Below are 25,467 nucleotides of genomic sequence, written 5' to 3'. Positions count from 1 at the left end.
ACCAGAACAGCCACCTCTGGCTGTAATAAGGGCCTTGATACGCCTGGCCATTGATCAGGCTTGGATGGCGTGTACAGGTACAGCTGCCCACGCAGCTTCAACACGATACCACAGTTCATCAAGCGTAGTTGCTCGGCCACCATTGACCAGACGTTTTCAATTGGTGAGAGATCTGGAGAATGTGCTGGCCAGGGCAGCAGTCGAACATTTTCTGTATCCAGAAAGGCTCGTACAGGGCCTGCAACATGCGGTCGTGCATTATCCTGCTGTAACGTAGGGTTTCGCAGGGATCGGATGAAGTGTAGATCCACGGGTCGTAACACATCTGAAATGTAACGTCCACTGTTCAAAGTGCCGTCAATGCGAGCAAGAGGCGACCGAGACGTGTAACCAGTGGCACCCCATACCTTCATGCCGGATGATACACCAGTATGGCGATGACGAACACACGCTTCCAATGTGCATTCACTGCGATGTCGCCAAACACTGATGCGACCATCATGATGCTGTAAACAGAACCTGGATTCATCCGAGAAAATGACGTTTGCCATTCGTGCACCCAGGTTCGTAGTTGAGTACACCATCGCAGGCGCTCCTGTCTGTGATGCAGCGTCAAGGGTAACCGCAGCCATGGTCTCCGGGCTGATAGTCCATGCTGCTGCAAACGTCATCGAACTGTTCGTGCATATGGTTGTTGTCTTGCAAACGTCCCCATCTGTTGGCTCAGGGATCGAGACGTGGCTGCACGATCCGTTACAGCCATGCGGATAAGATGCCTGTCATCTCGACTGCTAGTGATACGAAGCCGTTGGGATCCAGCACGGCGTTCCGTATTACCCTCCTGAACCCACCGTTTCCATATTCTGCTAACATCATTGGATCTCGACCAACGCGAGCAGCAGTGTCGCAATACGATAAACAGCAATCGCGATAGGCTACAATCCGACCTTTATCAAAGTCGGAAACGTGATAGTACGCATTTCTCCTCCTTACACGAGGCATCACAACAACGTTTCACCAGGCAACGCCGGTCAACTGCTGTTCGTGTATGAGAAATCGGTTGGAAACTTTCCTCACGTTAGCACGTTGTAGGTGTCGCCACCAGTGCCAAACTCGTGTGAATGCTCTGAAAAGCTAATAATTTGCATATCACGGCATCTTCTTCCTGTCGGTTAAATTTCGTTTCTGTAGCACGTAATCTTCTTGGTGAATCAATTTTAATGGCCAGCAGTGTACTAGGTCGTTTAGTCGGCGCGAGATCGTTACCGAAATGCTCTACAAACTGAGTTGTCAGTCGTTAGAGGCTTTGTGCATCACAGAGAGATCTACTATCGAAATTTCGAGAAAGCAATTTCCGGGAAGAGTTGGACAACTTATTACTACTTCCCACATACATCTCGCGTAATGACCACGACGAGAAAATTCGAGAAATTAGATCCAGTACAGAGGCTTACCTACAATCGATCTTCCCACGCGCCATTCGCTAGTGGAACAGGGTATGGAAAATCAGTTATTGGTACCAGATGTACCCTCTGCCGCAGACCGTGAGGTGGCATGAGGAGTACGATAAAGATGTAGTGCATTATATACTATTTTACAATCAAGAAGATCTTGTATAAACAATTTGGCAGCCTTCGGTGGTTATATTGTTTTACCACAAAGAACGCTCATTTGATGGAAGGAAAAAAGTCAGTGTGGAAGGTCAATTGTATTTGAATGCTACATGTCAGACAGATTTCACGTGTGCGTGCATCCAGCATATATTGCCCCCTCCCGATCTAGCACCTCATCTTAAAGGAACGTCGCAGAACAGATGGCGTGTGTGTAAAGGAGGTATCGGAAGTAGAAAAGCAGACGTTGGCCACATCCTGCCGTAGTAAATTCCACCTCCCAGGCGACAGTCTCCCCGTATCGGCACATGACTAGGGATCCGTGCGGGTGGCTCTCGTGCGCGCCACCAATATACATCCACACCGGCAGATATCGGCACGGCTATCGACGGCCCGCCTGCAGTCGCGTCCATCGCATGCTCTCTGTCCGCCGCCACCTTCGAATCCGTAAATAATGACCTTCAGGAATCCTCACATCGATTTTTCAGCAGCGGAAACAGCGCAACAAACATGAGTACTGCCGTATACTAACAGGGGAACCTTTCCTGCTGCTGCACTGTTGTTGTTGTTGTTGTTGTTGTTGTTGTGGTCTTCAGTCCTGAGACTGGTTTGATGCAGCTCTCCATCCAACTCCATCCTGTTTGAGGTTCTTCATCTGTCAGTACCTACTGCAACCTACATCCTTCTGAATCTGTTTAGTGTATTCATCTCTTGGTCTCCCTCTAAGATTTTTACTCTCCACGCTGCCATCCAATACTAAATTGGTGATCCCTTGATGCCTCAGAATATGCCCTATCAACCGATCCCTTCTTCTAGTCAAGTTGTGCCACAAACTCCTCCTCAATTCTGTTCAATACCTCCTCATTAGTTATGTGATCTACCCATCTAATCTTCAGCATTCTTCTGTAGTACCACATTTAGAAAGCTTCTATTCTCTTCTTGTCTAAACTATTTATCGTCTATGTTTCACTTCCATACATAGCTACACTCCATACATATACTTTCAGAAACGACTTCCTGACACTTAAATCTATACTCTATGTTAACAAACTTCTCTTCTCCAGAAATGCTTTCCTTGCCATTGCCAATTTACATTTTATATCCTCTACTTCGACCATCATCAGTTATTTTGCTCCCCAAATAGCAAAACTCCTTTACTACTCTGTCTCATTTCCTAATCTAATTCCCTCAGCATCACCCGACTTAATTCGACTACATTCCATTATCCTCGTTTTGCCTTTGTTGTTGTTCATCTTATACCCTCCTTTCAAGACACTGTCCATTCCGTTCAACTGCTCTTCCAAGTTCTTTGCTGTCTCTGACAGAATTACAATGTCATCGGTGAACCTCAAAGGTTTTATTTCTTCTCCATGGATTTTAATCCCTACTCCGAAATTTTCTTTTGTTTCCTTTACTGCTTGCTCAATATACAGATTGAACAACATCGGGGAGAGGCTACAATCCTGTCTCGCTCCCTTCCCAACCACTGCTTTCCTTTCGTGCCCTTCGACTCTTCTAACTGCCATCTGGTTTCTATACAAATCGTAAATAGCCTTTCGCTCCCTGTATTTTACCCTTTTACCTTCAGAATGTCACCTGCTGCACTATCAGCCATTAAAGCTCCAACACTAGGAAAGATAGTAAACAACAAATTCTGTTAATTGTACATGTATAGTAGCAAAATGCCATAATAAAAGTTGTCGGTGAATCATGGATTTGCATGGTGTGAAATTTAGCAAACAGCGCTGCCACAATTCGCAGCGACAACGGCTCTGACCCGGCTGGGCTTCGACTCAAACTGAGCTTGGATGACAGACGCGTTTACGTCATATCAAGTTGCTTCAACTTTTACAGTTAATCAGTCACGGTAGCTGGCAACTGGCGACTGGTCAAGGGTTGTCGAGGGACCGTCTCCTCACCAGATTTCTGCACTGTGTGAGCGCTCTGGAGGTCTTGCTGGTCAAGGCAACAGTGTACTGCACTCTGTATCGAGTTAGGACAAAACAGCACGACCACCATGTGGTCTTGCGCTATCATGTTGAAAGATAAGTCATGGAGGAGTCGAGGATAGGACACGACCACAAAATAGCTGTTGACCAAAGTTAACGGCTGTGCGATCCACAGGTAATTCTGTGGTGAACCGAATGACACCCCATATCGTCACGCCGGAGGCAGCGCTCGTATAATAATGAAGAAAGCGATCTAGCAACGTTCATTCTCCTCAGGGTGTTCACATGTGGATATCTCTCGTGATTCTGTACACTGAACCGAGACTCGCTTGAAAAGGCGAATGGTGCTGCTCCTTTGCCCAGTGTTGTCGTTGGGCCCACCACCGTCTACACGGTGCCTCATCAAGGGAGCTGTAGCAGTGTTCATCATGCTGTGGTGCTCCAGACCTCATCGCAGTGTCACTCCTCTTGTTGCAAACAAACCCATTTGCAAATATATGTGGCATGGCTGTATAAACCCGCGCGGCCTGGAGAGTGAGCAATATTTCTGTCGTCCCCGGCCCTAGTCGCGTGGACCCCTTGAGATCCTGCTTGGAGTTGAGTGTGGCCCTTCGGGATCCACAGATTGCCTATTCACATGAGATATTCACATGGAGCAACATCGCGAAACTGGTCACGCGTCTCCCACTGCCGAATTCACGACGCAGGTTGGTAGGCATTTATTTTTACAGGAAGCACGAAGCGATCTCCTCACAAACAAATAAACAACGCTCAGATGTGATTTCTCAATGAGTAACGTGCTGCCTAAACTTTTACGTAGAACGTAGGTGACGATACTTCCACCTACTTTCTGCTGTCGCTTCAAACTACTAATCACTAGCATGTACAAGCACGTATTTAGCCAAACATCAAGCAAAACTAGCTAGAGCTAAAGGAAAAGAAATAACAATAAATCAACAATAAATCTGGTAATTTATAAAATCAAATCTATTAAAAGTTCAAGTCAAAATAAAGATAATAAAATAGAAGCTAATCTAACTTCTTACGAAATAGTCTGAGCAACGGAGCGTAAATAAGTTCTATAATGGAAACATTATCTAAACAGTTAAAGAAATTATCAAATTAAAAACGGGGGAAAGATAATAAAGCAAATCTACTGTATATAAATGAAAACGCAACAGTTCCTTTGTCCAAAAACCTGTATCTCCGAAAGATCTTGAGCGACTGTTTTTAAATTTTGAAAGACTGCTGAAACGATGAATTCTAATACGAGCATGTTTTTAGGTACTAACATCTTTAATATATATTTATAAAGGGAAAACATTTTTACCAAAAATCTCAATGTACCTTTCAGATTTACGTTATGTTTTTACTTATTACTGAACATGACGTTACTGAATAAACGTTTAGACACACATACAATACTGAAACGTTGTTAGCTGACGGGAAAGCTCATTTATGGCTTATTGGTTAATGATTAAAATACTACTACAGAATATGGATTTGCAGTAACAGTAAACAAGGCTCAAGGTGAGAGAGAGGAGCGAAGACTTGAAGGACAGAGGAGTGGGAGGAAATGGACATAGAAAACGGGAAGGAAGGGGGCACGAGGTGATGGACTGAGCGAGGGAGGAGGAGATGGACAGAGAAAGAGGAGGAGTAGGTGATGTGCAAAGAAAGGGGGAGATGAACAGGGACAGGAGAGGAAAGGAGATTAGGACATATATACAATTCCCATATATACGACGCCTTGCTTAATATAAGGAGCGTAAACACTGGACGATTGTACAGTGGAAAAACGTTGTGTGGAGTGACGAATCACTGTGCACAATGTGGCGATCCGATGGCAGGGTGTGGGTACTGCGAATGCCCGGTGAATGTCATATACCAGCGTGTGAAGTGCAAACAGTAAAATTCGGAGGCGGTGGTGTTATGGTGTGGTCGTGTTTTTCTTGGAGAGGGCTTGCACCCCATGTTTTGCGTGGCACTATCACAGCACAGGCCTACATTAATATTTCAAGCACCTGAAACTTCCTGGCAGATTGAAACTGTGTGCCGTACGGAGACTCTAACTTGAGACCTTTGCCTTTCGCGGGCAAGTGCTCTACCAACTGGGCTACCCAAGCACGACTCGCGCCCCGTCCTCACAGCTTTACTTCTGCTGGTATCTTGTCTCCTACCTTCCAAACTTTACAAAAGCTGGCCTGCGAACCTCTCCTCCACAATATCCATTCTTTCAGGAGTGCTAGTTCTGCAAGGTTCGTAGGAGAGCTTTTGTAAAGTGTGGAAGGTAGGAGACGAGATACTGGCAGAAATAAAGCTGTGAGGACGGGGCGTGAGTCGTGCTTAGGTAGCTCACTTGGTAGAGCACTTGCCCGCGAAAGGCAAAGGTCCCAAGTTCGAGTCTCGGTCCGGCACACAGTTTTAATCTGCCAGGAAGTTACATTTCAGCGCACATTCCGCTGCAGAGTGAAAATCTCATTCTGGATTTCAAGCACCTTCTCGCTTCCCTCTGTTGAAGTGCAATTCGGGGATGGCGATTGCATCTTTCAACACGATCGAGCACCTGTTCATAATGCACTGCCTGTGGCGGAGTGGTTACACGACAGTAACATCCCTGTAATGCACTGGCCTGCACAGTGTCCTGACGTGAATCCTATAGAACACCTTTGGGATGTTTTGTAACGCCGACTTCGTGTCAGGCCTCGCCGAGCGACATCGATACCTCTCCTCAGTGCAGCACTCCGTGAAGAATGGGCTGCCATTCCCCAAGAAACCTTCCAGCTCCTGATTGAACGTATACCTGCGAGAGTGGAAGCTGTCATCAAGGCTAAGGGAGGGCCAATACCATATTGAATTCCAGAATTAGCAATGTATGGCGCCACGAACTTGTAAGTCATTTTCAGCCAGGTTGTTCGAATACTTTTGATCAGTTAGGGTATATATTGTCTGTGTGCTTTCTCGTTTCTTTCTTTTTCATTTAAGCACATTGAACCACGGCAAAGTATGGCCGGATACAGCTAGTAATTTGATAGTAATAAATTGCTCCTTACAAACTAACTTAAATGCGTCGCTGAAGGTCTGAGGGCCGCTCGGGATTAGCCGAGCGGTCTAGGCGCTGCAGCCATAGACTGTGCGGCTGGTCCCCGCGGAGGTTCGAGTCCTCCCTCGGGCATGGGTGTGTGTGTGTTCGTCCTTAGGTTAATTTAGGTTAAGTAGTGTGTAAGCTTAGGGACTGATGACCTTAGCAGTTAAGTCCCATAAGATTTCACACACATTTTTTGAAGGTCTGAGGAATACCGACAAATCGTATCTTATAACGACCCATTCGAATCTAAATGTAACCTAAAACTTCAGTTTCAATAATGTTAAAAAAGCTACACTAATTAAAACACAAATAAATAAAAGAAGAAAATTCAAAATAAATACAATTAAAGTGTCAATGCTAATGCAGAAAAGAACTGCATATTTGGATTCTAAAATCAACAAACTAATCTGTCAAAACAGTAATTAATTTTAATAAACAATATTTCACCAACATGTACTCTCGTACTAATGTGGGCATATATAACTCACTATAACTGGCCGTAGTTCACGCCGGCCTGATCTCAGACCATGTAAGAGTTTAAAGGTCGAACAGACCTAATTATTGGGCTCCTGGACCAAAATTGTTTTAATTCAACATAGACGTCGCACTCCGTTTTGACGATATGAGATCTCGAAACCAATTTGTGGTGTTATCCCTAACATAATTTAATTTGCGATCATAAATTATGCATCATGACAAACACAAATTGTGGCCAAGCGGTTCTAGGCGCTACAGTCTGGAACCGCGCGACCGCTACGGTCGCAGGTTCGACCCCTGCCTCGGGCATGGACGTGTGTGATGTCCTTAGGTTAGTTAGGTTTAAGTAGTTCTAGGGGACTGATGACCTCAGATGTTAAATCCCATAGTGCTCAGAACCATTTGAACAAACACAAATTAATAATTTAATAATGAAGAGTTTATTCATGTCATCCCATCAAAACATACCAATGTCAGTTACACTTATGTTGCATGCCGTCTCATCTTGTCGACGTTACTTTTGAATGGAACTGCTATTGCAACAGTTGCCTGGTTGCTATTTCTGTATTTATTGCTGCTTCAAACTGAACCTCCAGTCTTGTTACATAGTACTAATTGTATAACAGATTGTTTACAAAAAACGAAGCAGTGAATTCACAAAAGCACTCTATACCGCTGAATTTGTTACAGCTAGAATAATCTCTTCTAACCCCGTTAAAACTATGAATCAGTATTACCGTAAATCTAGATTCCACTTCACTTAAGAATTTTGAGCGACTTCACCTAGAGGTACTCATGCCCTAGCACTCAGTTAATACTTAACAATTCGAAAAGAACCTGGTATGACTACTCACTATCGCTACACTGAGAACTGTCGAATTGCTGTGCTCAAAGTTCCAATATCCAGTTCACTGGAAATCTTACACACACGCACGCACACACACACACACACACACACACACACACACACACACACACACACACACACACACACACACAATAATTTTTTTTCTTGGGCGTGTGACAACCAGAAAAATTCTCTGGGTATCATCGGTGGCTTTACACTCTGAGCAGCGCTGTGCCAGCACCCAGCGCCACATCCTCTCCAGACTCACCAGGAGTTACTTTCCTGAAATGCCTGCGCCCCCCCCGCCCCCCACCACCACCACCACCACCACCACCACCACCACCACCACCACCACCACCAGGAGCCTTACAACTCTTTTGTAAGTACTTGCTTGGCTGCCATGGGGCTCACCCAGCCTTTGCAGCACTACTTTCCTTTCTGTGCTGCAAGTCTCCCCTTCAAATACCCATTTCCCCCTCTACCTTTCCATCGAATGATCTTCCTGGTGCAGGGTCTTCTTGGACCTGCTAAATGACTGAGGACCCTAGTTTTCAATTTCACTTCAGTTGCTCTCTACAATTTTACATTAATAAATAAATGGTCTGCATTGTTGGGTTTGACCTGAGACCACTTTTCCAAATTAGCCATCCCTTTGGGGCGGGGTAGGGAGAGACTCCAAGCAATGGATTACTGGCTATGCAGCTGTTGCTGGTATTGGGAGAGCCCCACTTAGGATGGATGGTACCGTGATGGATGACTTCCATATCACGCAAATGAAGTTTTCTCCCACTGGCGATCATGCAGCCCAAGCACTCTCTTCAAAAGTAAAGAACAAGTTTAATGCAGAGAGAGATATAGCCTCAAAATGTTTCCTTCCTTGCCTATGCCATGGAAGTAATGTAGCACTAAGCGACAAGCAGAAAAATATTGCCCCCCTCCCCCCATACCTGGTTTGTACTAGGACAGAAGGGGAGTTTCTGCCCATAAAGCCTTTACTCTTAATACAAACTGTAAAAGACAAGTTCGGAGACGTTGCAGCCATCTCCAAAATTAAGAGTAGCTCAGTTTTGATTAAGTGTCCCTTGCCCAACCACAGGTCTTGATGGCTTATGACAAGATGATGGTATAAGCCCCGTCTATAGAGATTGTGCATGACCATTGCAAGTGAATGTTCCTTGTGCTGCTCCTCCCGTCTCCATCAACTGTGAAGATCACCATTTCAGAGAGAAAAAAGACAGCAATATAAGCCTCTGGACAGACGTATCAAGGGGCCAAGAGAAAGTGTCTACATCCTGCATGCATGACAATGTCATGCACTACAGCTATGATGTCGCCCTATCTGGCTATGGTACTCTTTCACATTATGCATCCTACAGCGAGCCTTCAAGGCTACTGGATCATGCCTTCCCCTTCTGATGGTTAGGGGCTCTCCTCCTGCTGCTTACCCCACACTCACTTTTGTAGCAATAGATCCCAGCTCGCCAGTCACGTGGAACCCCATCCTCCAGCAGAGATCCATCATCCTCATCCAGCTTCTCACAGCAGGAAGGGGGTCTCTTGGAATACTCAAGGTTTTTGCTGAAGTGAAATTGGATACAAGCCAGTGGCTGAAGGAGCCACAAGCTGCTGGTCATACAGCTTCACATTCTTCAGTCTCTGGAACTAATTCAGGAATGTCGTCCAGACTCACTAAGGAGAAGAAAGATGAAAAGACGTCTTGCAATATAAAGTTTCTTTGGCCCCCACACAACTGGATCTCACACGTTCTGCCTCTGTGGGCTTGACTATGAACCTGGTGATACCTGAGGCTCCATGTCGCACCATAAAACGTTTCTCAGATCCTGTGAGTGTCGATAAAATCACCCTGACTCCGGGACATAATCTACTCCCTTCACAACCTCGCATTATACAGACAGCACGGTCCTCCAGTGGAATTGTAGCGGTTTTTTCCACCATGAGACTGAGCTAAGAAACCTCTTAAGCTCCTCCCCTGCTTTCTGTATTTTCCCTTAGGAAACTTGGTTTCCAGCAACAAGACCCCTGCTCTTCATTGCTAGCAAGGTATTTTAAGAATGATGTCGATTATGATTTGGCATTGGGTGGAGATTGCGCATATGTTTGGGCTGTATGTAGCTAACTTGAGCCTCTTCATATAACTTTGGAGGCTGTGGCTGTTCAGGTAAGGGCATTCAAGAATTTTATCATCTGAAATATTTATCTCCCTCCGGATGGCGGAGAACCTCAGAACATTTTGTGTTTATTGGTTTCTCAGCCCCTCCCCCAGATCTTCTAATTTTGGGAGACTTTAATGGCCGTAAATCTTTATGGGATGGAACTATGATCACTGGCCATGGTAGATACATGGTAAACTTGCTGGCAGGTCTCGACCTCTGTCAGTTACATACTGAGACCTTCACACGTATCAGTGTGGAACATGGAACTTACTTGCCATTGCTTTTTCTATTTGCAGACCTACTCTTCTGCCAACCATCCACTGGAGGGTTCACAATGACCTGTGTGGTAGTGACCACCTCCCGATCTTTGGCCTTCCCTCATCATCACTGCCCTAGGCACCCATCTGGATGGGCTGTCAACAATGTTGACGGGGTTTCTTTCAACTGCACTGGCGTTCTAAGCTCCCTGCTACATAGAAGCATTGATATGACTGTCCATAGTCCAACAGTAGCCATTCTGTCAGCAGCCCACTTAGGGATCCCATATTCCTTGGTTAGAGATTGCAGGCAGGCTCTTAAACGCCGTAAGTGGTATCCATCAATCGAGCACGTCATTGCCTTAATGGACTTTGTGCCCTGGTCCACCACTTAAAAAGACGTCAAAAGCAAAAATGCTGGAAATGGTTGGTTTCAACCATTTAAGCACATATGCCTCCTTCATAGGTTTTTACGTGAAGATCAGATGCTCCTGCAAATACCAGTCCTTTGCAGATGTCCTTTGCAGATGTACTTGGCAGTACTCAGATGGCATAGTCAAACATTTTGCTCTGATCTGACCATTATCAACCTGCCTTTTGTGTTTGAAAACAGCAGATTGCACTTACCTTCCACTACAGGTCACCTTGAACCCTATAATGCTCTATTCTGAGAGTGGGAACCCTTCAGCACTTTGCCCTGAAACAGCCCCAGTGTCAGACCGCATCCATACCCAAATGCTCAAACAACTGTCAGTGGACTGTCAGTCATCTCTTCACCATCATCAACCATATTCTGGAGCAAGTGTGAGTTCCCATTTCAGTGACCAGAAAGCACCATCATCCTGGTACTGAAACCAGCCAAGTATCCTCTAGAGATTGACAGCTATCGCCCATTTAGTCTCACCAATGTTTTCTGCATGCAGCTTTACTGTATGATTAAATGATGAGGGCTTCCTCTTGGGTAAAATATTACGGAGGTAAAATAGTCCCCCATTCGGATCTCCGGGCGGGGACTACTCAGGAGGACGTCATTATCAGGAGAAAGAAAACTGGCATTCTACGGATCGGAGCGTGGAATGTCAGATCCCTTAATCGGGCAGGTAGGTTAGAAAACTTAAAAAGGGAAATGGATAGGTTAAAGTTAGATACAGTGGGAATTAGTGAAGTTCGGTGGCAGGAGGAACAAGACTTTTGGTCAGGTGAATACCGGGTTATAAATACAAAATCAAATAGGGGTAATGCAGGAATAGGTTTAATAATGAATAAAAAAATAGGAGTGCGGGTTAGTTACTACAAACAGCATAGTGAACGCATTATTGTGGCCAAGATACACAAAGCCCATGCCTACTACAGTAGTACAAGTTTATATGCCAACTAGCTCTGCAGATGATGAAGAAATAGATGAAATATATGACGAGATAAAAGAAATTATTCAGGTAGTGAAGGGAGACGAAACTTTAATAGTCATGGGTGACTGGAATTCGTCAGTAGGAAAAGGGAGAGAAGGAAACATAGTAGGTGAATATGGATTGGGGGGAAGGAATGAGAGAGGAAGCCGCCTTGTAGAATTTTGCACAGAGCATAACTTAATCATAGCTAACACTTGGTTCAAGAATCATAAAAGAAGGTTGTATACCTGGAAGAATCCTGGAGATAATAAAAGGTATCTGATAGATTATATAATGGTAAGACAGAGATTTAGGAACCAGGTTTTAAATTGTAAGACATTTCCTGGGGCAGATGTGGATTCTGACCACAATCTATTGGTTATGATCTGTAGATTAAAACTGAAGAAACTGCAAAAAGGTGGGAATTTAAGGAGATGGGACCTGGATAAACTGAATGAACCAGATGTTGTAGAGAGTTTCAGGGAGAGCATAAGGGAACAATTGACAGGAATGGGGGAAAGAAATACAGTAGAAGAAGAATGGGTAGCTCTGAGGGATGAGGTAGTGAAGGCAGCAGGCGATCAAGTAGGTAAAAAGACGAGGGCTAATAGAAATCCTTGGGTAACAGAAGAAATATTGAATTTAATTGATGAAAGGAGAAAATATAAAAATGCAATAAATGAAGCAGGCAAAAAGGAATACAAACGTCTCAAAAATGAGATCGACAGGAAGTGCAAAACGGCTAAGCAGGGATGGCTAGAGGACAAATGTAAGGATGTAGAGGCTTGTCTCACTAGGGGTAAGATAGATACTGCCTACAGGAAAATTAAAGAGACCTTTGGAGAGAAGAGAACCACTTGTATGAATATCAAGAGCTCAGATGGCAACCCAGTTCTAAGGAAAGAAGGGAAGGCAGAAAGGTGGAAGGAGTATATAGAGGGTTTATACAAGGGCGATGTACTTGAGGACAATATTACGGAAATGGAAGAGGATGTAGATGAAGATGAAATGGGAGATAAGATACTGCGTGAAGAGTTTGACAGAGCAAGACCTGAGTCGAAACAAGGCCCCCGGAGTAGACAACATTCCATTAGAACTACTGATGGCCTCGGGAGAGCCAGTCATGACAAAACTGTACCATCTGGTGAGCAAGATGTATGAGACAGGCGAGATACCCTCAGACTTCAAGAAGAATATAATAATTCCAATCCCAAAGAAATCAGGTGTTGACAGATGTGAAAATTACTGAACTATCAGTTTAATAAGTCACAGCTGCAAAATACTAACGCGAATTCTTTACAGACGAATGGAAAAACTGGTACATGCCGACCTCGGGGAAGATCAGTTTGGATTCCGTTGAAATGTTGGAACACGTGAGGCAATACTGACCTTACGACTTATCTTAGAAGAAAGATTAAGGAAAGGCAAACCTACGTTTCTAGCATTTGTAGACTTAGAGAAAGCTTTTGACAATGTTAACTGGAATACTCTCTTTCAAATTCTGAAGGTGGCAGGGGTAAAATACAGGGAGCGAAAGGCTATTTACAATTTGTACAGAAACCAGATGGCAGTTATGAGTCGAAGGGCATGAAAGGGAAGCAGTGGTTCGGAAAGGAGTGAGATAGGGTTGTAGCCTTTCCCCGATGTTATTCAATCTGTATATTGAGCAAGCAGTAAAGGAAACAAAAGAAAAATTCGGAGTAGGTATTAAAAGTCATGGAGAAGAAGTAAAAACTTTGAGGTTCGCCGATGAGATTGTAATTCTGTCAGAGACAGCAAAGGACTTGGAAGAGCAGTTGAACGGAATGGACAGTGTCTTCAAAGGAGGATATAAGATGAACATCAACAAAAGCAGAACGAGGATAATTGAATGTAGTCAAATTAAATCGGGTGATGCTGAGGGAATTAGATTAGGAAATGAGACACTTAAAGTAGTAAAGGAGTTTGCTATTTGGGGAGCAAAATAACTGATGATGGTCGAAGTAGAGAGGATATAAAATGTAGACTGGCAATGGCAAGGAAAGCGTTTCTGAAGAAAAGAAATTTGTTAACATCGAGTATAGATTTAAGTGTTAGGAAGTCATTTCTGAAAGTATTTCTATGGAGTGTAGCCAGTATGGAAGTGAAACATGGACGATAAATAGTTTGGACAAGAAGAGAATAGAAGCTTTCGAAATGTGGTGCTACAGAAGAATGCTGAAGATAAGGTGGGTAGATCACGTAACTAATGAGGAGGTATTGAATAGGATTGGGGAGAAGAGAAGTTTGTGGCACAACTTGACTAGAAGAAGGGATCGGTTGGTAGGACATGTTTTGAGGCATTGAGGGATCACAAATTTAGCATTGGAGGGCACCGTGGAGGGTGAAAATCGTAGAGGGAGACCAAGAGATGAATATACTAAGCAGATTCAGAAGGATGTAGGTTGCAGTAGGTACTGGGAGATGAAGAAGCTTGCACAGGATAGAGTAGCATGGAGAGCTGCATCAAACCAGTCTCAGGACTGAAGAACACAACAACAACAATGTTTTCTGTAAGTTTCTCGAACACATGGTGAGCCAGCGGAGCTTTGTTGGCTCCTTGAGTCTCAGGGTCTTCTGGCTCTGTCCCAGGACAGTATTCGCCAAGGCTATTGATAATTTGTTTTGCCTGGAGTCTGCAACTGGAGAGCTTTTGATTGACATAAACACATTATTGCTGTCCTCTTCGATCTAGAAAAGGCTTATGATATCACAGGGGACACTATGTTCTCGCTACCTTACATGAGTTTGGTTTCTGGGGACCACTTCAGATTTTTGTCCGGAAATTCTTGTTGCTTCATACTTTCCAAGTTAAAGTTCGTGCTTCCCATGCCCCCCCCCCCCTTAACCAAGAGAATAGGTTTCTGCAGGGCTCTTTATTAAGTCTGTCTCTTTCTAGTTGCCATCAACTGTCCAGCAGCAATTGTGGGGTCTTTAGTATCACCTTTCTTGTATGCTGACGACTTTTGCTTTTAGTATTGCTCCGCGCGCGCGCGCGCGCGCGCGCGCGCGCACACACACACACACACACACACACACACACACACACACACACACACACACTCTCTAACACCGACTGCAGGGCGCTATTCAAGAGGTGCAGTCATGGACTGTAACCCATGAGGTTTGTTCTCAGCCACCAACAGTTGAGTAATGCACTTCTGTAGCCATCATATTGTTCATCCACAACCACAACTTTACCTCGACGACCAATTACTCAGTGTGGTAGACTAATCGTTGTTTGGGACTGTTCTTCAGTGTCCAGTTGACATGACTTCCCCCATCTTCGCCAGCTTAAGCAAAGTTGCTACATATTAATACACTTTGCTGCCTCAGTAACAAGACCTGGGGTTCAGGCTGCACAGCCCTTCTGCAGCTCTACAAAGTCTTGATCCTGTCCCATCTTGACTAGGGAAGTCTGGCGCATGGTTTGGCATGGCCCCTCAATATTATGGTCACTGGACCCGATTCACCAATGTGGGGGTCAGACATGCAATTAGCCCTGTGAACAGCCTGCAGAGGCCGGTGTTCCCTCCGCCACAGATCAGTCACCAATAACAGCTACTCGGTTATATTATACACATTCGCAGCTCCCATAAGCATCCAAAGTACGGTCCTTTCTCGTAGTAGGGAGAGCTACCTCCGATAAGAGACACAGAACTGGGGTTAAAATTGCAGTTCGACTATAGTGTCGCTGCTCTGAAATACAATTTCCCCCCACTGCCAACTCTTGTCAGGGAGCAATTACGTATGCCTCCAAGTGTGTACCTAAATCTGGGATCTCTCGATTTACCCTTTGGACTGAAAGATACAGTTGACCACATGGTGTTTTCTGCCTTATTAGCCATCGTCATTTGATAAATGGTGCTACCCCACCAATTTGTACACATTGCGCCGAAGTTTCAACTATCCGCCACTTTCTGATGGAATGCCCATGTTTTAACCGTTTACGTTCTCGCTTGGGTCTGCTGTCTGAGTTATCGGTCGTGTTAGCGGGCTGTCGACCGCGTTTTATTTTACAATTTAATTTTTAGTTTTGGGCGTCCGTTTCAGTATATTATCTTTTTTAGCCCCTTTTTCCACGTGCCTGTTGTTGGATGTCTTCGTGTTCTATACTTTTGACTTGGGTGCATATGACTCCAGTTATTTTCTGCGCCCTAAAGCAAAGCAAAACAAAACCAAACACAACCCATGGTGTTTTGCCTCATGTTCCTGGCTGCCCTCAGTGCAGTTTTGGGTTCAGGAGTGACATTCACTGACAGATCAATGGTCGATGGACGAACCAGTTTACATACACAAATAAAAGGTGCAGTGTCTTCACTGCTGAATTGGCGGCCATCAAACGAGCCCTTAGCCATGCTCGTTCTTGCACCACAAGATACTTCTAATCTGCAACGACTCCCTGAGCAGCCTTCAGGCTGTAGATCAGTGCTATCCTAGTTACCCATTAGTCACAACTGTCGAAGATCTTCTTTCTGACCTTCATCGAACTGGATGACCAGTCGTTTTTGTTTAGACTCCTGAAGATGTTGTATCTCAGGGAATAAACATGCCAACTCCTTGGTTCGGCCCGGCCCCTACCTTTATATTCTCTTTATTTTTTGCCGTTGTTAATATTTTATATTTCCGAAACTTTTTGTCATCTTGTCCATCCTGCTCGTTTTCTTGAAAGAGCGGTTGGTGAGGTGGTGCTGCTGGGCTACAGATTGTGCATCTCCCACTGCATACCTGGCTTTGGGGACATCCAGCGGCGTTCTGGGCAGAGCGTCTCGCCCACGTTACCCCCTCTCACTCCCCTCTTACTTCTCCTGGTTTTTATCTTCGTCTTATTGTATCTCACGTACAATTAGCCTTCCCAGGATTTGCCTTTTATATCCTTCTTCTGAGAATTGTTCCTAGTTAGATACATATAAGATAAAAGTACTGGTGACATCGCAGTTTAGTACCAGTAACTCCAACAACCAACCAACGTGAAACGTCCCAGGACAGTACCCCACCATACGCCCAGCCTTGTTTCCTCAGTGATATTCACAGACATCGCCTTCCATTAGTACTCATTACGTCTCTGTTGTTCCATAGACTCGTGATTTATTGCGTCACTGGAAAATTTACGTCTTGACGTTGTCGTAGCTCCTAGTGATGCTGCTCCTCTTCCTGTAGTGATTGTTTTCAGTAACCAATCTGTCATAACTAATAAGCTGTTTTGCTTGCCATTGATTTCTTTCTTACTAGAGATATGTTATTTTCACACCGATCTAATTTATTTTCAGATGTATTGCTATTGTAGTATCAGCTGACTGACACATCCTCATTACGGACAATGATACATGCACTGTCAGGCCTATAATCCGCTCATTGCATAAATTCAGTATACTTGTCACATTCAAAGAAAATGTTTTGTCTTCACAGTTACTCTTTCATGATCGTTTTTAACGTTCGTGCCAGATTGTTAGCAAGGAGCACGACAGAGCTAAAATCAGTAATGAAGTAACGGCTTTTTCCCCATGAGTAGGTTGACAAAGTAAGTTTTAAACGACAGTAGACACTATTCGAATGAACGAGATGTTTTTCTACTCTTTAGCCAGTATATGCTGCAGTGAACGTGGGAGCGATATAAGAAGACGGAAAAATGCTGTTCTGCAAAACCAAAAGTAATTTTATTTTCTAATCTCCGTAAAATTTTTAATTGTACTTACATTTCACTTACATGACAAGAGGATGCTCTGAAATAAACTGAAACACGCCCAGGCGAAATTTATTGTACTTGCGAAAGACGTGACACCCAAGATATGCATTATGAAATAATAAATTGCAAAATTTAGTCTCATTGTATTTGCGACGTCGCAGGAGTCCTTCCTGCTGCATTACAGTTCCAGTATTTAACGAAATTTTAGATCTACAAAGCTAAGCTCTGTTGCATGTAAAGCTACCATCCTAGACAACCTCAATCACATTAAGTATTTGTATGCCCATCCTTGGGATTGGAAGTCTGGGAGACTTCGGCCGTTCACTTGTCTAACAAAATGAAACACCTACAGCCGTCCTTATGATGTCATTCATTGTATGGCTACCACTTTTGGTGCTCCAGCGCATCATCTAAGTGCTAATGCTGAGGGGCTAACACTGTCCGTAAACACGTTGCATCAGTGGCCAACATCTAAATCTGATTTCTGCAGACTACCTGTAAGTGCGACGTTCTCGCTCTCCAACCATCAACTTATTGATCGTTCATGGTTGCAGAATCATTATTTCGGTTACAGGTAGTCGACGAAAACCAGTTATAGATGTTGGCCATTGACGTATCAAGTACACGGATGGTGTTAGCCCTTCAACATTAGCTAAGGCCTCAAGATAGTGCACTAAAGAGCCGAAACTAGTAGCCATACAATGAATGACATCATAAGGACGGCTGTAGGGGGTTCATTTTCGTAAATCAATCACATGAGATGCGTTATGCTGGGCGCAAAAAAAAGAGCCCTGGGACTAAAAAATGTAAGGGCAAATGAATATTCTTCCCACTTACCATTTTAGACAGCGTCAGCCAGTCCTTGCACGACTGTGTATTTTAGAATCTAAAAGCATTCTATTAACTTGAATTGTGTTACCATACAGGACAGCTTTGTTTTGCCACATTATAGAGTTCGCAAATTTTTTACTACGCCTTCGACAGGATGAGGCCGCATAAGAAAGGCACTCATCCGTAGCAAGTACACACACACACACACACACACACACACACACACACACACACACACACACACACACACACACACAAAATGCGTCGTCTTCCACGCATCACAATCGGAGCAGGGCAGGCTTGTGTGCCTGTGCCTATTGCCGCGGGTAATTGACCGTGAAATAGAGCCATTGTTACAACGCTTCGATAACCGCAGGGCTTAAGTTTCCTGTGCGTCTGAGAGTTCCCAGAAGCAATCGGTGGTGCCATACATGGTATTACGCACGTACTGACCACACATACTTGTAACTTCAGTAATGCTCGGAAGGCCAGTAGTTCATACTGTGAACACCCCCCCCCCCCCCTTACTCCTCCTCTAGTTGACAGAGAAAAGACCTCATTTAGTGAAAAGGCAAAGCGAATAGTTAACGTCAAAAATGTAAGTTAGTAAGAACGACCTTTGTAAACCGCGGAGCAGGGGGGCTCACGCGGTTGTTGGAGAGGTACGAGCAAAGCTCGAACACAAGAAAAAGTATAAAACTGGCGAACGAGCCCAAAGGGAGTACGATGTTGGAAAAACTATCGAAGCACTGAGATAAATGAATGCTGTTGTATTTGACCACGAAGGGCGCCTGTGAAAATACGTTGCAACTGTCAGTATTAGTCACAACAGTATTCCATGTAGTTCTGAGTGCATTATGTTGGGGCTAAGTGAAGTCAAACGTGAGCAAGTTACTGGTGCTTGTAAAGTGGTTGCTTCCATAACCAAGGTAGCCGAAGTGTTAGCTCCACAAGCTGGGAATTGCAGGGCGAGCTGAATTAAAAAAAAAATGCCTGTAACTGGAAAACGTGGTGCCAAAGCCATAAAACCTGTACTCTGAAACAAGATTCATCCGACCAAATGACTTTATTCCACTGCTCCACACTGTTTCCAACTTCTGTCAAAGTTTACGTCCCACGAGCGTGGCGGGTTCGGTGATTATTTGGGTAACAATGTGGTGGTAGTCTGCAAGGTCGCATTACTGCAAAGGATTCTGTGGCCATTGTGGCTGATAAAGTCCATCCCATGGTAAAATGTTTTGTTCCCCAATGGTGATACTTCATAAAACCCGCCAGGATAGCCGAGAGCGCTTACGCGCTGCTTCCTGGACACGAGTAGGCGCGCCGGACCCGGCTCGAATCCACTCGGCGGATTAACAACGAGGGCCGGTGTGCCAGCCAGCCTGGATGTGGTTTTTAGGCGGTTTTCCGCATCCCCCCCCAGGTGAATACCGGGCTAGTCCCCACGTCCCGCCTCAGTTACATGGCTCGCAGACATCTGAACACTTTCGCACTATTCCATGGCTTACACTAGTCGCAGACAGTTGGGGTACACTAATTCCTTCCCAAGGGGTATGGCGTGGCGGCAAGAAGGGCATCCGGCCACCCCTTCAACTAACATTACCACATCCGATTAACCATGCCGACCCTGCGTATCCGCGGGAAAAATGGCACAAGCAAAAGAAAGAAAGAAAGGTGATACTTTATTGAAAGATGACAGTATTCCCGTTTATGCAACTCGCACCGTCGTGGACTTCATGAGCGCGAGCATGGACTGTCGCACTCCCTTGGCCACCAGTCACCAAATATCAATATCATTGAGCCTTTGTGGTCTGCTCTAGAGAAAATGGTGCGTGGTCGTCATCGTCGTTACCTAAACGTGCCACTATTTTGTACGAAGAAGGGTATAAGATTCCCTTGAAAGCCATACAGGGCCTGTATGCACCCATCCAGCGGAAATAGACTGGAATCTGTTTTGAATGCCAACGGTTTTTCTTTAACGTATTAGGTATGGTAATGTGTTTTTGGTGTTCCCATATTTTCGTCCACCCTCTGGACATTATTTCCAAAGCTATTACTCTCTTTCGCTTTGTTCACAACTGAAACTGTGTGTGTGTGTGTGTGTGTGTGTGTGTGTGTGTGTGTGTGTGTGTGTGTTTGGGTCACTGCCCTGCGTGCAGAACGCACTGAGGCACAGAGATTGTTTTTTGTTTCAGGTACACCGGGCACTGCCCCACCCTCAAGTTCCGCTTCGGCAAGCGCTACGGAGCCAACACCAAGGACATCATAAAGGTGAGCCGGCGACGCGGCACCGCACCCGCGCTTCCCCTTCCTCTGACCCACTTACGCGGCCAACACTTTGTTTAGAGGAGTGTGTCTGGTCGAGGCGAAGTGCACAGTGGAACAACGCAGACCAGGAGCTTTGGGTTTAGGCCTTACCACGTCATCCAGGACTAAAGTTTCAATTGGACGTCGGAACTCAGCTGAGGGCAGTAATCGATTTATTCCTTTTCAAATGTCATGGCATATGAACTCCCTCTAAGCAGATCTTAGCTATACAATACTGTTGAGACCCTAAAGATCAACATACTCTGTATAAGGTGTTTTGGCTGCCCCTACCTGTGGGTTTTATGCAATCCATAATGCCTTCAGATACCACACGCATCATTTTCATATTCTCTCGCTCAATACATGCGAACTTCTAGTTCTACAAAAAAAATGAACCGGAACTTTTTGTATGAAATTCAATGTGTTTAAATTTTGTTTTCGCTAGAAGCACTAGTTTTCGAATTATGCAAGAAAAACGTACAAAACTGACCTTCAGGCTCGTTTTTCTTGAATAACTCTAAGACCGCTGTCTCCAACGAAAACGTGTTCTGCTACAAAATTTAACTAAATAAAATTTCGTACAAAAAGACCCTATTAATTTTTTTCTGTAGGACTAATATTTCGTACGTAAAGAGCGACAGAATATGAAAATGTCGTGCGTGGTTTTTGAAGGCGTTACAGGTTGCGTAAAACCCAGCTGAATCGCTCAGTGTACTGTATACTGCTTTGAACGCTGTATGCGTCGGATTATTGGTTATACTAACATAAACTGTCAATACGATCGTTTGCAAAGTACCTACCTATAGCTTACAAATTTTGGGAAATAATGCGTTCGTGTCTGTACAGCTGTCAAACCGCACCAACACCACTAGCACGCTGTCTGCGCAGATACGGACAATTTTTGTTCGCACTCTACATAACTTTATTTTCTTCAGGGTGATAATTAAAAGTAAATCAGATCTAGTCTCACGGAAGTGTACTAACAGTCGTTCTTCCCGCGAACGGAACTGTAAGAAAGAGGGAGTGACAGCGGTTAAGAGATGCCATCCATCACACAGTGTACGGTGTAAGCATATGGGTGCGAAAGAGGGTGGGGGGGGGGGAGGGAGGGAGGAGGGGAGTAACGGCAGTAAGAGGAAGCACTTGTTCCCTCTGGGTATGTGGGGGTCCAGAATTCACAAACTATACCTTTCCTTTGACGCGGTGGTGATTTGGGCGTTGTTCCGCATCAAAGACTGATATAGAGACTCACGGACAATTGCGAAAATATACTTCCTGAGCTATTCTCGGTCCCTTGCTCATACAGTTATTATGGAGCTCTAGATAAGGAAAAGTTCCAACACGCTGGCATAATTCCTGAACCTTTTAGCAGCATAATTTAAAAAAAAAACATAGCTGAGTATCCATGCCCAACATCCGTTTCCAACTTTAGCGAGAATACCCTGGCATTCTGCTGCCAACTTGATCACAATAATAGTTGACACATTTTTATGTGGTCGAAAAAGACCTGTCATTGCTTGGTGATGCCATATTTTTTTATAACAGCACAAAGTATGCAGTAGGTTCTGAAGCATACGATCTTACTATATCTGCAGGTTTTTTCAGTGACGAACGCAGACGCATCATCTGAAGAGAGGAAATACCATTTTTTGTGCTAGCAGAGAGGCAAAAAGCGAGAAAAAATAAGGTCGAAAAAATCTCATATGTGACCTCAAACTACAAGGGACGCAACAAAGAGCAAAATAGTCATAAAATTACGAATTCAGCTGTCCATTTTGCATGACTGGACAATAACATGTCAGATTGGAGGAGCGGGGGAAGGGGGGAGGGGGGCGGGAAGCAGGGATGGGGCTCATCTTCGTTGAGTTATATAGGCCGTTTAGAGTCGATGGTACACAGGAACAACTCGTAAATGTTTTGGGAGGTTCCCCCATTCATCTCGTCCAATGCTGCGTTACACTTCATGCTAACAATCCAAAGCATGCAACTCTGGAAAAAAATTTTATTAATCTTTAATTAAGCCTCTTAATGTTGAAGAAAGACAAGTAATACAAATGTAATAAATTCGTTAACGTCACCAGATGTTCTTAAACAAAGTGTTACATGTCGCATAAGTTGAATAAGCGTTTTTAAAGTTTATATCCTGCTTCTTCCTTCTGAGCAGTATTAATCACTGAAATTTTTGCTACTTATTTTTGTTAGTAATAAACATAAATTTCTCAGGCTTTCAGATATAAAAGATATTCTAGAATCCTGCCGCCCTCCCCCTCTTGCATAAATTTCTCCAGACGCCCATAGGTGTAAAATATACAGGGTAGTCAGAAAGAGTCAGAAAAACTTGTGTGTTCAGGATAGACTGTGCTTGGAAGGAATTGTTGAGAAAAAAATCTGTATGTTGCAAAGTTTGAGTTATTAACATTCAGATTGGCTTATCGGGCCGTTGCACGTGCAAATTAAAGTGGCTAGCCAGATACAATTAGTGTCAGTTGTTCTCATAGCGTAGATGATAGCGCAAGAGGCTGCTCAGCCTTTGGCGCAGATTGATCCTTACTATCGCCTCATGTCCAATTATTGTATCGCTGTCTCGTTTGGTTTTATGAAACTAAACGAAGAACACGTTTGGCGACAACGTCTATGGCGGGATGCTTGAATTTGCGCGCACGACAGCCTGACTGGGCAACTACATTTCTGATTAACACGGAACTGGCGCAACGTACCGAATTTTTTTTTCTGAATAATTATTTTTCAGCACAACCTGCCCTAAACAACCTTACAAAAAACACTGTCCGAACAGGTCTTAAAGGCCCAAGAATATCGACCCGCCACCGTGTCATCCTCAGCCCTTAGGCGTAACTGGATGCTGGCTGATACGGAGGGGAATATGGTCAACACACCACTCTCCCAGCCATTGTCAGTTTTCGTGACCGGTGTCGCTCCTTCTCAGTCGTGTAGCTCCTCAATTGGGCTCATAAGGGCTGAGTGCACCCCACTTATCAAAAACACACTGCAGATCCAGACGGCGACCCATCCAAGTCTGAGAATGCTTTCTGGTGATCTAACGGGAACCGTGTTACTACTGTGGCAACACTATTACAAGCGTTTCAGCTTGTTTCTGACCACCCTGTAGGTGTGGGTGTGGACGTGGGTGTGGGTGTGGACGTGGGTGTGGGTGTGGACGTGGGTGTGGGTGTGGACGTGGGTGTGGGTGTGGACGTGGGTGTGGGTGTGGACGTGGGTGTGGGTGTGGGTGTGGGTGTGGGTGTGGGTGTGGGTGTGGGTGTGGGTGTGGGTGTGGGTGTGGGTGTGGGTGTGGGTGTGGGTGTGGGTGTGGGTGTGGGTGTGGGTGTGGGTGTGGGTGTGGGTGTGGGTGTGGGTGTGGGTGTGGGTGTGGGTGTCTTCTCATGTAGTACCCACAGTTGAGTACTCCGACGGAGCTGGACTTCACATGCCACGGGTTGACACAGGTATGTGTGCTTCTGTGGCCCAGGAGATGAAGGAGAAGGGCGTCTCGCTGAGGCACGCTCCGTACCACCAGCGGGAGCCCGCGAGTCTGCAGAACGGCACCAACGGCCGCCACAGCCCGAGCCCCGGCCCGGAGGCGACTGGCGCCGGGGTGCGCGAGCAGGGCCAGACGCGCGACCTGGCGCTGGACGTCAAGCACCGGCCGCGCCGCTACATCCTCGGCTACACAGGTAACTAAGCTGCCTCACCATGTCACGTCGGACTGCTCTGCTCAACTGCCCATCTTTAACTGAGTACATGTCAGGCATTCGAATACACCGAAGCGCCAAAGAAACTGGTATAGGCATGCGTATTCAAATAGAGATATGTAAACTGGCAGAATATGGCGCTGCGGTCGGCAACGCCTATAAGACAACAAGTGTCTGTCGCAGTTGTTAGATCGGTTAGTGCTGCTACAATGGCAGACGTGACCTAGTAGGCGCACGAGCGATGGAACACAGCATCTCAGAGATAGCGATGACGTGGGGACTTTCCTGTAAAACCATTTAGCGAATGTACTATGAATATCAAGAATCCTAAAAAACATAAAATCTCAGACATCGCAGCGGCTGGAAAAAGATCCTGCAAGAGCGTAACCAATGACGACGGAAGAGAATCGTTCAATGTGACAGAAGTGCAACCCTTCAGCAAATTCAATGATGGGCCATCAACAAGCGTCAGCGTGCGAACCATTCAGTGAAAGATAGATATGGGCTTTGGAGCCGAAAGCCCACTCATGCACCACTGATGACTGCACGACACACAGCTTTATGCCTCGCCTGGGCTGTCAACACCGACATTGGACTGGAGAGTCTCGTCTCAGATTGTATCGAGCGGATGGACGTGTACAGGTATGGGAACAACCTCATGAATCCACGGATCATGCATGTCAGCAAGGGACTGTTCCAGCTCGTGGAGGTTCTGTATGGTCTGGGGTGTGTGCAGTTGGATTGGTGTGGGACCCCTGTTACGTCTAGATACGACTCTTACAGGTGACACGTACGTAAGCATCCTGTCTGATCACCTGCATACATTCATGTCCATTGTACATTTTGACGGACTTGAGCAATTCCAGCATAACAATGCGATACCCCATCCGTCCAGAATTGCTACAGAATGGCTCCATTAACACTCTCCTGAGTTGAAATTCTTCCACTGGCCACCATACGCCCCAGACATGAACATTATTGAGCATATATGGGATGCTTGCAACGTGCTGTTCAGAAAAGATCTCTGTTGTGGACTGACAAGACAGCCAGTCCACAGTGACGGGTAACCGAAAGGCACACGCTTAAACTCACGCAGGCTGGCGTGAGGTCTGAAACAGGATACGT

General features: G+C 45.1%; 1 protein-coding gene across 1 annotated transcript in view; it reads left to right on the top strand.

Annotated features, from left to right (window-relative positions):
- LOC126473240 (protein FAM166B-like) overlaps positions 1–25,467 on the top strand; it is a 296,487-nt gene that overhangs the window by 236,060 nt on the left and 34,960 nt on the right. The window contains exons 2-3 of the mRNA XM_050100157.1: positions 20,521–20,596; positions 24,120–24,330. Coding sequence (XP_049956114.1) covers positions 20,521–20,596; positions 24,120–24,330 — 287 coding nt within the window. The remainder of the gene's footprint in view (positions 1–20,520; positions 20,597–24,119; positions 24,331–25,467) is intronic.

Source organism: Schistocerca serialis, chromosome 4 (assembly GCF_023864345.2).
Source record: "Schistocerca serialis cubense isolate TAMUIC-IGC-003099 chromosome 4, iqSchSeri2.2, whole genome shotgun sequence".
Lineage (NCBI taxonomy): Eukaryota > Metazoa > Arthropoda > Insecta > Orthoptera > Acrididae > Schistocerca > Schistocerca serialis.
This window is presented reverse-complemented; position numbering and strand designations above follow the sequence as displayed.